At 50.1% G+C, this 12,055-nt stretch overlaps 1 protein-coding gene across 1 annotated transcript in view; it reads left to right on the top strand.

The window, feature by feature from the left end:
• The first annotated feature begins 1,110 nt into the window (after positions 1 to 1,110).
• LOC142208842 (fer-1-like protein 4) overlaps positions 1,111 to 12,055 on the top strand; it is a 113,866-nt gene continuing 102,921 nt past the window's right edge. The window contains exon 1 of the mRNA XM_075277597.1: positions 1,111 to 1,227. Within this exon, the coding sequence (XP_075133698.1) occupies positions 1,149 to 1,227 (79 nt within the window). The 5' untranslated portion in view covers positions 1,111 to 1,148. The remainder of the gene's footprint in view (positions 1,228 to 12,055) is intronic.

Here is a 12,055-nt window from a genome sequence, read left to right as displayed (position 1 = left end):
CAGTTTCTAGGAACTGAATAACGTGTGCAGCAGTGAATGTGGTGGGTAGTGGATTTGGCGGGGCCCGTCTTAGTACATGTCTTTAGGGCCCCTGACAAGATTACTGCCCTGGTGGTGGCCCTGCATACCAGAGACTATTATGGGGAGGAGATAGAGTGCAGGTTGGCCTCATCATCCCAATAAGAAAAAAAGTACCCTTAGGGGATGTTCACACAAATCCGCCTCAAAATCCACTTAAAATTTCACCTCGGGGCAACACGGTGGCTCAGTGGTTAGAACTACAGCCTTGCAGCGCTGGAGTCCTGGGTTCGAATCCGCCAGGAGCCACATCTGCAGTTTGTATGTTCTCCCTGTGATTGCGTGGATTTCCTCCCATTCTACGAAGACATACTGATAAGAAAAAAAAAAAGTATATTGTGATCCCCATATGGGGAAAAAATCACCTAAAATCTGCTTCCCATTCATTTCCATGGGAGAAAGTAGCTAAATCTTTCTGGGTTTGCCTAATGAGGCCAAAATAGGCAAAATACAGTGGCGCTTGTCTCCAAATTCAGCATGAAAACCAGCTTAGTTTTTGTCAAGTAGAAAAATATCTGCTTCAAATTCCAGAACCTCTTGTCTTCTACAATGGGGATGAGCAGGACAACCAAGACCCTCGCTAGGACATGAATGGACATAGGATCTCCCTCTCCCCTCTAGAGTAATACAATGTATCGGACATTACTCCTCACTGACTCTAATAAGAGTGTAACCTGTTCAGAAGAAACTTGGGTGAAGAAACTGCAAAGTGGATCATTCCAAATAAGCCCCACGGAAAAAGGTATGTCAAGGAAAGGGAATCTGTGTACAGACTTATAAATAGCCTGCGCCAAAGTGATAAGGCTCCTAGAGGATCTGTGTATTTAAGAATGCAATTTGAGGAGGTGTAAGGCGGGCGGCCCATGAATGAGGTGTGTGGAACCTGCTCTGCAGGTATACAGTGTTATGAGGAACTTGCAGAGCCAGTATGCGACCAAGGCATAGCTACTTGGGGTGGGAGGACAGAGCTGGTACTTGCGGCAGGTCCACGCTATACCCCTCAGCGCTGGAATGATACCCCCATAAATACATTGTGGACCTTTATATGATAAGCCTTTAAGCCAGATACCATGGCTCTAAGCGTCAGCCTAAAGAGGGTGACCAATCTCCCAGGGAAACACGAGAGACAGGCAACCCTGACCTTTAGAGGTAAGTCCCAGCTTTACATACTTTATATATTTGTGACATAGCCTTAAGTGTTTCCATCTTTCTTTATTTTACTCATTTCTACATTTCCGTTGACTTTTTAGATTTTCCCATATTATAAACTATTCACAAGTTTTTCTTTAATACAATTTTTAAAGGATTATACTAAAGGGTTTAACATATATCACCATACATGTCATATCATATACCTACAGCATAGGTGCTAAATGTATGATCACTGGGATCGATGGCTGGGACCCCCCCAGATCATGAGCACAGGGTCCCTGGTACCCCATTTGAACTGAATGTTGGTCACATATATGCATTTCCGTATTGCCGATCTATTCGCCGTCTATGAGACTGACGGAGATAACCAAGGGCTGTTCTTGTCTTTTGCAAGGGAGTATCCGAAGTTACAAAAAAAGATCCTGGCAACTTTAAAGCTAAGGTCCCCATATTGCAGAAATGCAGTGTTTTGCCTACTGTGGAAACACTGCAGAAAAAAAAAGTTCATTTTCATCGGTCAAATGACTTGTTCACAGCTCAGTCCCACTCATGTCAATGAGCTGAGCTGCGATACCAAACACAACCAGATACAAATATATAATGCGATGCTCGGTATATACAGAAGATGTTGCAGCTTCTTCAGACAGTTGATGACCAGGACCCTAGGAGCCAGACTTTGATCGATGTCCTACCCTAAAGATGGGTCAATGATTTAGCCTGGGAAACCCCTTTAAATTTCTTTGCAGAGATTTAACGTAAGGGAGAGGCCAACTGGGATTATGAGATTACAAGAAGTGCAGATTGACTAATATATCCAAAGATGTCCGCCTTTATGTTATGCACATTCTCACCTACTCCTGGTTGGACTTTTGTCTTCTTTAACCCACCCCACTACTATATAACTGAATTTAGCACAAACATTTTGAGTCATTGGGGCAGATTTACTAATTCTTAGACCATGTAGAAATTAGACTAGACTAATGATGGCGAACCTTTTAGAGACCGAGTGCCCAAACTGCAACCCAAACCCACTAATTTATCACAAAGTGCCAACACGGCAATTTAATCCTAATACTGTGTGACGATTACGGACCCGCAAAATATGATCTTGTAAATGGGGCTTTCAGTTATACAAACAACTTTGTACTGCATTTGGTATAATTTTGAACAATTAATGTTCACTATTTACATCGCACACATCTGTTTTATAGTGACCGTACAATGTTATTATGGCCTCTAATAATATCACATGTCTGCTATATAACTGATACTGTGTGATATAAATAGTGAAGGGGCCCCACTCAGTCCAATCTGCTCCACAGTGACCCCCGCACAGTACAATCTGCTGCAAAGTGGCCCACACACAGTACAATTTGCTCCACAGTGGCCCACAAACAGTATAATCTGGTCCACAGATGGGTGCCCACAGAGAGGGCTCTGAATGCTACATCTGGCACCTTGTTCGCCATCACAGGACTACACAGTCTTAAAATGCACCATATTTATCACAGTGACTGGATGATCAATCTCGAGTGTGTTTTGACTGCTTAGTCTAACTTTAAGCCATCAGAAAGCAGCCAGTCATACAAATGAATGCCAGACAAGCCTGGGAGCCTTCAATCAGCTCCTAAATATCATGGCAATGGATTGATATCTGGGGCAAGCAATCCTTGTCAAAATAGAGACGTCCAGTTTTGACCGAAGTGCTGATCGGCCACTGATCGCAGACATTAGCGCTGGGTCTCTGCTGTAAAATACAGCAGAAATTTGTGTGACTGCCATATTTAAATACCCATTATCTGCCATATATTATGGTGGATGACTGGGATTAAACACTCTCAAATACTTAATTTTTCATTTATCAAGCTGAGTAACTTCTGACATAGAAGTCTATGGAGAGGGAGGAAGAGAACTGCTGGGAAAGATAAATACATACTGCACATACCACATTTCCAAAAAAAAAAAAAAAAAAAAGCTCAACTAGTAACTCTTGGTCATTGACCTACTTTCAGTGACCAGCCTTGCTTTAGATCATGTGGTCTTGGTCATTGGATAACCCCTTTAATTGCTATAGATGATTCCCATGTCCAGATCTGTGATGATTTGCTGACATAGTCTGTTAGCGCCGACTAATGACTGTGGATCTCTGTGATCTGTTTGTAATAGCGGAGATTAGAGGATCAGAAGATCTTAGGATAGACATGGATAATTCATTAGTGTTGTGTTTATGTGATGTGATATCAAAACTGTATCACCTCTTTATAGCTGACAGATTAAACATTACAGCAACCCAATTATAATACCAGCAGACTAAAGAAAATCATTCCTCTTGGAGAGTTTACAGCACTTTATGGCATATCCGTGCAATCTTACATAGAAATAGGAGAGCAGACATCTACAGCTGTGGTTAGCCAAAAAAACGCACCTGGGCCTGTTGGTCAAGACAGGGTTAAAGATCAGCACAGTGGTCTATACTTATTACTTGGAATTATGGGTAAAGTAAGAATACTATCAGGAATAGAAGGGTTAATAGTTTATTGCACATCTACCAATAACATAGCATTAAAGTCTATGAGGCAGCTCTGCAGTATCTAAAGCCACTATTACCTTTTGTACAGTGAGTGTACAGCATATAAAAATTACCAGGAACCAAACTGTAATGGAACAGCTGATCAGCAGGGGTTCCTGCTATTGGTCTTTTAAAATGCACCACATGTTCTAAAATTATACAAAATTGTTAGCAAAAAGTTGCCAGTCAATGCTAAAGTCTAAGGGTAAGTTCACACAGGGTTTTTAGGTCCGGAACCTGAGGTGGAGGCCGCCTCAGGTTCCGGACCAAAATATCAGAAGCTGCGTCCGCACTCCGCCCCGGATTAGATTAAATGAATGTGCCTAGTCCGGAGGAGGGAGTGTCTTCAGGTGGATGTCGCGAGGCGAATCCGCCTTAAAGAATAGGCATCTCGCTTCTTTTCCAGGAGCTGGAACACACAGCTCCTAGAAAAAAAGAACTGAACGGCTCCCTTTGATTTCAATGGGAGCCGTCTTTTTGATCAGGAGGTGGATACGGCCTCAAAATCCTGACCAAAAAACCCATTGTGAAGAGGAAAATTCCACTAGTGGGAAAAAAAGATAGCAGAACCCACTGAAATCAATGGGAGGCTTTTTTTTCAGCGTGGAAAATTCCACATCAAATTCCTCACCATTTTCCTCCATGTGAATGGACCCTAAAAGGGCAGCACTCGTTGAAGTTGAATTTATTGGTTGTACCTTATGGGGTGTCATATTCATGCCATCCATTGTACACCCTATACGCACTACAACCTGACGCCTTGTAGTCACACTAGTCTCATATACAAAGGATATTTCCCATGCCTTTGGGTCTTCGGTGCAGAACGCCATTGTGACTTCAAGATCATGGAAATTGAGTCTGATTTTATCTGAAGGCAAGAATAGCTTATCTAAGTAGTATGACCAATTTGCAATTTTTTGCACAAAAAAAATCCGGATTTGTGCAAGAATTTGTCGGCCTTTTTTATGCTTTGTATGCCAGAAAATTCCAATGATCCTTACTACAACTGAGCGACTGCTATTAACTACTTCAGTATAGCACTGCCCCGTCCTTAGATACGTCAGAGTCGGGGGCACACCTAGCCCTGTATGATCTGGTGACATAGTTGGACAGAGCTCCAGCCCCTTACACTACTGGGCTCCGTGTTCACTTCCTGCAGCTATGACCTTATCAGGTTGTATGGTCTTAGTACATTAGGTATACAATGTTTACTCCATGACAAATAGACTTTTTGCAATGATTAACCCTAACCGTGTTCCCCCCACCCAGATCTGTTTACTTGAGGTATAATAAATCAGAGGAAGCGGTAAATCTTCAGTGAGTAAGGACACTGAACAGAGTAAGGGTCAGTTCACACGTGAAAACCGCCTAGCTTATTTGTGCGAGGTAAAAAACCTCGGGGAGTTTTTTTGACGCTGTTTTTTGCATTCCACGCGGTTTTTGACGAGGTTTTTGACGCGGTTTTCGCTAGCGGTTTTCGCTAGCGGTTTTCGCTAGGGTTTTTTTTTCCTATATGTGCTATAGAAACTGCAGGCGAAAACCACGCGGTTTTTTACCGCGCGGTTTTCGCCTCCCATTCACTTCTATGCAATTCTTCAGGCGTTTTCCGCCTGAAGAAAGGTCATGTCGCTTCTTCAGGCGGAAAACGCTAGGAGGAAAAAAAAAGCTAGTGGTTTACATAGACCACCATGTTAAAGGAGAGGTTTTTGAAGCGAATTCCGCTGTCAAAAACCTCCCCTTTGCCCACGTGTGAACTAGCCCTTACCGTATTACTAGGCACCCTGCTACCTGTCAGGACTGAGCCCTGTATTAGTTTGTGGTCCAATCAGGGGTCTGTTTTATTTTTGGGGTCTGATCTAGGCTCTGTGATTATATGGGGTCTGATCTCGGACCTGTATTAATTACGGAATCTTATACGTGATTTGTCTAAATTTTGGGGTCTCACCTGTGACCTGTAACAATTTCAGGGTCTCTTCTGGATCTATATTAAATGGTTATCCAGCCATGCAATTTTTTTTTTTTTAAACTGCCATGGCCGTGTTCACATTTGTGCTAATTTTTGTTTACTGATCTGTCCCAGGACCAGAAAAGTGGGGAACGAAGTGTGAATAAGCCAGACCCCACATTGAGAAAATGCAGCTTTTGGTTGCGGCGGAAACGCTGTGTTTTACGTTACCCGCAAATTGGATGGGATTCTGGCTAATTCTATCCACATGTTGCAGAAAAAATCTGCAGCGGAAAATCGAAGCATGTCACTTATACCTATGGAAATGCTGGTGTTTTCCATATGGGTATAATAGGGGCAGAAAGTCCACAGAGGAAAACTCCACCGTGGTATTTTCCGCATCATGGTATGCAGCGGGCCTTTGGTACAAGAAAGAAGAGGCCCTAGGCCCTAGGCCCTAGGGCCTGGGGACGGCATGACAGGGGGGAGGATTAGGGAACGTAAGGGTTAACCCCTAACGGTTGAGAGCGGGAAAATAAGGGGGCGGAGTAGGAGTTAATTTAAGGTGGGGGTGTGGCCAGTAGGGCTCAGTGGAGCGTTAGCCAACGTGTGAAGTGGACGCATCATACCTGTCATGGCTGATTTGGCAGCGCTGAGGGCCCTGCTGCAGGCGGCGGCGGCGGCGGTTCACGGCGACCGGGTCCTGGATGACTTGGTTGCGGAGGTTCGGCTGCCCCCTGGCCAGGGCTCTTCTCCCCTGGTCTCCTCGCGTGCTCGGCGGTCACGGCCGCCGGAGCGCTATTCGCCGGAAAGGGGGCGGGCGGCGAGGCGTCCATCTCGGAGCCCCAGGAGGGACCCTCCGGCTTCGGGCACCCGGGCCAGCTCTCCCGCGGTTCACCCGGAGCGCGGGAGGAATCCGCGCGCAGGCCGCAGCCGTCCGGAGGGGGGGTCGGAGGTCGTTTCCCCCCCCTCCTCCTCTTCAGTGTCCCGGACCAGAATGACCGCCTCCCGTGGTTCTGGGGGGCGGGCCCGGCGCGTGGTTGTTGCGGGCGGGGTCGGCTCTCCTGCCCTCCTCCCTGGCTCTTCTCTGCTGACGGCGTCTGAGAGCGCCGGTACTGTGGCGGCCTGCAGTTCGGGTGAGGCCGGGCCTTCTTCCCGTGGGAGTTCGGGCCTGGGCCGGAAGAGGCCGGCCGAAGTAGGGGATGGATCGTCTCCTGTGGGGCGGCGCCCGTGCGGAGTGCTGGCCACGCCCCTTCCTTCTGGTGCCGACGACGGGGAATCCAGCGGTGAAGAAGGACAGTACTCTTCTGCTCCTGAGGATGCCGGACCTGTGGCGGCTGATCCGGGGAGGACCGTGGTGCAGCCTGGTGAGATTGCGGGGTTTCATTCTTCTGTTTCGGGGGGCTCTGTTGGGGGGGGTGTGGGTGCTGTTGCAGTGTGCAGTGGGGTGGGGGGTGATGTGTCAGGGTCCTCTGGTAGTGTAGCTAGCTCTGGGGAAGATTTGCGTCAGGTGGTGTCTTTATTGCGTCAGTTGGTGGGTGCGTCTTCAGGTGGCGTTGGGCCGTCTGCGGTCTGGGTGGGTCCTGGGTCTCCTTGTGTTGCGGGGTCTGTGGCGGTTTCTTCCCCTGGTGCGGCCGCGCTGTCGGTTGTGGAGTCTGGGGGTGCCGCCGTGGGTGCTTCTGGTTCTGTGGGGGGGTCCGGTGGAGTTGTGGGGTCCGCTGGGGTTGTTTTGGGGGTTGCTGGGGTCTCGGCGGGGGATGCTGCTGTCATTGGTGGGGGTGTTCCCGCTGCTGTGGGGTCTGATGCGGGGGCACCGTCTTCTGATAAGGAAAAGGAGAAGGCGGTTGATGTAGTGCGGATGGATGACAGGGCTAAAGGGGAGGTGTATGTTTGTTTTGAGGGCCCCCTTGGGGCGCATCTCAAGCAGGAGGTACGTGATAGGATTTGGAAAGGGGAATATGTGGAGATTTTCTCCCTTCTCCCTTTAGATAAGTTCAATTTGGATAGGGTAAAACCCAGTGATTCTAAGAAGGAGGATGAGGAGAAGCGGCGTTACCGTTTAATCCCTCGCACATTTCTCAATTGGCTTCAGGCTTACGCCATATTGGCAAGTGTGATCGGGGAAAAGGAGCCGGAACATTGCTCCGCTCTTTTTGGGTATATGGATGCGATTGGGGAGGCTCATCGTGTGTATGGTGGAGTGGCTTGGCTCCGGTACGATGAGCAGTTTCGGCAGCGGAAAGCGGTGAGGCCTGAGCTGCGTTGGGACCACAAGGATATCGCTTTGTGGATGCGACTGATGACTGCGCCTGCTGCTCAGTCCTTTCGTGGGGGTGCCGGGGGTGCTGGCTCAGCGGCCAGATCCTCGGCATCCCAGCGAAAGGGTTTTTGTTGGATGTATAACGAAGGGCTGTGCAAGTTCGGTGCCACCTGCCGCTTTAAGCACGAGTGCTCCGGTTGTGGCGGGGCGCACGGGCTTAACAGGTGCTTTAAGCGAGGTAAGGGTAAGTCGGTCGAATCCGTTGGCGAGAAGAGGGAGGACTCCGGTGAAGGTCGAGGTCATGCGACCTTTTCTAAATAGGTATCCGGACAGGGTCGCTGCTTGCCTGCTGGCGGAGGGGTTTGGGGAGGGTTTTCGCATCCCGTTTGATGCGACTGCCCCCGTTTTTCGTCCCGGGAATTTGAAGTCGGCCAGGGATCACCTGGATGTGGTGAGTGCGAAGCTGCGAAAAGAGGTGGAGCTTGGCCGTATGGCGGGGCCTTTTGAGTCCCCTCCTTTGCCTAATTTGCGGGTGTCTCCCCCCACAGAACCAGAGTCCTTTCCGGCGGGTGCCTCTGTCAATGACGGGATTGCTCCCGAGTTGTCTACAGTTACCTATGCGTCTTTTGACAAGGCGGTTGCTTTGGTGCGGAAGGCTGGCCCGGGGGCCCTCATGGCCAAGACGGACATTGAGGCGGCGTTCCGGCTTTTGCCGGTTCACCCCGACAGCTTCCATTTGTTGGGTTGCATGTGGGAGGGTCAGTATTATGTTGACTGCTGTCTTCCCATGGGTTGTTCCATTTCTTGTGCCTACTTTGAGGCTTTTAGTTCCTTCTTAGAGTGGACCGTTCGGGACATGTCGGGTTTGTCCTCCATCATCCATTATCTGGATGATTTTTTGTGTGTTGGCCCGGGCGATTCTTCCGACTGTTTGGTTTTGTTGCGCACGATCGAGCGGATGGCGCATTTGTTTGGTGTTCCCCTTGCCCCGGATAAGACTGAGGGTCCTGGGGTTGTTATGAAGTTTTTGGGGATTGAATTGGATTCCGTGCGTATGGAGTCTCGGCTGCCGTCGGATAAGTTAGAGGATTTGCGGGCCTCGGTGCGTCAGTTTTTGGGGGTTTGCAAGCTGCGTCTACGTGAGGTGCAGTCGCTCCTCGGCAAGTTGAACTTTGCCTGTCGCATTATGCCGATGGGCCGGGTTTTTTGCCGCCGGCTTGCTGCTCTGACGGCGGGGGTACGGTCACCTCACCATCGGGTGCGCTTGACTGCCGCGGTGCGGGCGGACTTGTTGGTTTGGGACGATTTCTTGGGTCGTTTTAATGGACGTTCGTTGTGGTTATCGTCGGTGGTCTCTAGTCCTGAGTTGGATCTTCATACGGACGCGTCTGGGTCCGTGGGGTTTGGGGCTTATTTTGGTGGTCGTTGGTGCGCAGGGGCTTGGCCGCCTGCTTGGGTTGCGTCTGGCTTGGTTAGGAACTTGGCTTTGTTGGAGTTGTTCCCGATCCTGGTGGCTGTCGAGTTGTGGGGCGGTGACCTACGGGATCGACGTGTTTGTTTTCATTGTGACAATAGCGCGGTGGTGTTTTTGATTAATTCCTCCCCCCCGGTGGTTTTGCTGTTGCGGCATCTGGTGTTGCGGTGTCTGGAGTTGAATGTTCATGTGTCTGCGCGTCATGTGCCTGGGGTCCTTAATTCTGTTGCTGATTCTTTGTCACGGTTTCAGTTTGGCAGGTTTCGGGAACTGGCCCCGGACGCGGCTCCGGTGGGGGAGGACTGCCCACCTCATCTCTGGTCTCTGGTTTCCGTTCCGCAGCAGAGTTGATTCGGCGGTCGGTGTCTGACGCGACCTGGGATCGTTACTCGAAGGTTTGGCGGGATTGGGACGGTCTGTCTGGTGGGGCTGGGAGTGAGTTGAGTGATGGGGATCGGTTGTGTTTGGTATTGTCTCGGGTGGGCGTTGCTTTTGGTGAGGGTCGGTCTTTTTCCTCTGTGTCCCAGCGTCTCGCTGGCCTGGCTTTTTTGTTTCATCTGCAGGGTGTGCGTGATGTCACGAAAGATTTTCCTGTCAGGCAGGCCATGCGTGGTTTTCGGCGCGGTGCCAGGCGGCGGGATCTCCGCCGGCCGGTGTCGTTTGATTTATTGGGTCGATTGCTGGGTGTTTTGCCTGCCTTGTGTTTTGATGATTACGAGGTTCTTTTATTTCGTGCTGCTTTTTTGTTTGCTTTCTTCGGGGCCTTTCGTGTGGGTGAATTAGTGAGTGGTTCCGTGGCTTCAGGGGGTGGCTTGCAATTGGGTGAGGTTTCTTTGTTTGAGGATCGCGTGGAGTGCTTCCTGCGCAGGTCCAAGACTGATCCGGTTGGCCGGGGTCGTTTGGTGGTTTTGTATGGGTTGTCCGGGGACTCTTCTTGTCCAGTTGCGGGAGTTTCCGCCTTTTTGCGGGTTCGTGGGTCCTTGCCTGGACCTCTGTTGTGTCACGTTGGTGGTGGAGCGCTTTCGCGCTTTCAGTTTTGCGCAGTTTTTAAGAAGGCCTTGGCGGCGGCTGGGGAGGCGGGTGATGACGTGGTGCGGCGCATCGGGCGTTGGGAATCTGAGCGGTTCCGCCTGTACGTGCGCCCTCATTTGTTGCCCTAGGGCGTTTTTGGTTGTTTGTCTATTGGTTGGGTTGCTTTTGTTCGTTCTTGTTTGTGTTCATGTGTGGTGGCAGTTGTTTTTCTTCTTTTCTTTTCTAGGTCCGTGTTTAATGTGGATTTTGGGCCATTCCTACGTCTTCTGGGGGGCCCTGCGTGCTGAGGTCCGTCCTGATGGGCGGCAGCTGGGTCTACGTCGTGAAGAGGCCGTTGTCCGGTGGATCGGGGTTCGTGGCATGCCGTGGAGCAGGGTTTTGCCTGAATTTCACTTTTATTGCCGGGTTGATTCCCCCCCGCATGTTCTGGTCTTGCATGTCGGGGGCAATGATCTGGGTGCCCGGCCGTCACGTGACCTGATCAGGGATATTAAATTTGACGTGTTGCGCCTGCTGACTGAGTTCCCGGGCCTCCTGGTTGTCTGGTCCGATATTGTGGCGCGTCTCGTGTGGCGCCATGCCCGCTCTGCTGTTCGGATTGAGAAAACGCGCATTAAAGTGAATCGGGAGGTGGCGCGTTTCGTGGTGTGTAACGGTGGGCTGGTGATTCGCCATAGGGAGTTGGAGATGCCGTCTGTTGAACACTTGCGTCGCGATGGCGTACATTTGAACGCCATTGGGACGGATATTTGGATGCTTGGTCTGAGGGATGGAGTTGAGCGTGCTTTGGCGGTGTGGCGGGACTCTCGGCCATAAGTGGTCATGTCCAATAGTCTGGGGGTTGGGGGGTTAGAGGCCTAACAGGTTGTTTTTACGACCTCATCTGTGGTATGGGGCTCCTAGTGGGGTAAGGTTCAAGCCTGGGGTGTCTCCTAGTTGGGCTCAGGTCCCTATGGGGTCTCAGGCTTATGCTCGCAGATTGTGAAGTTCTGCACGAGGTTGGTGTCCTTGCGCCTGGGCAGATTCGGGGTGGTGCCTATCCCCACGGTGGGATTGGCTGGGGTGTTGTTAGTTTGCACTGTTAAAAGGGTTCACTTTGTAAAGGTTTACTCGGGGGGGGGAGTAATTATACACCGCCCAGTTGGATGGTGGTGTTGTAACGGTTATACCGTATTTTCGTACTTTGTTATTTGTTTAATAAATCGGCCTGAACAGGCCAAATTAAATCCAGTCAGATGTGTTTGTGTCTTATTGGGAGGGGTGGGGCGTTTTAAATGGTAAAGTGATCTCGATTATGGTAATCACCGGGAGTGAACGATATTCCTCCTCCCCGCGTCAAGAAGAGGCCCTAGGGCCTGGGGACGGCATGACAGGGGGGAGGATTAGGGAACGTAAGGGTTAACCCCTAACGGTTGAGAGCGGGAAAATAAGGGGGCGGAGTAGGAGTTAATTTAAGGTGGGGGTGTGGCCAGTAGGGCTCAGTGGAGCGTTAGCCAACGTGTGAAGTGGCCCGCCCTCCCGCCCGCCCTTATTTTGGTTGTCAGT

This window comes from Leptodactylus fuscus, chromosome 6 (genome assembly GCF_031893055.1).
Source record: "Leptodactylus fuscus isolate aLepFus1 chromosome 6, aLepFus1.hap2, whole genome shotgun sequence".
Lineage (NCBI taxonomy): Eukaryota > Metazoa > Chordata > Amphibia > Anura > Leptodactylidae > Leptodactylus > Leptodactylus fuscus.
Note: the sequence above shows the minus strand (reverse complement) of the source record. Positions and strands in the feature narration are given on the sequence as shown.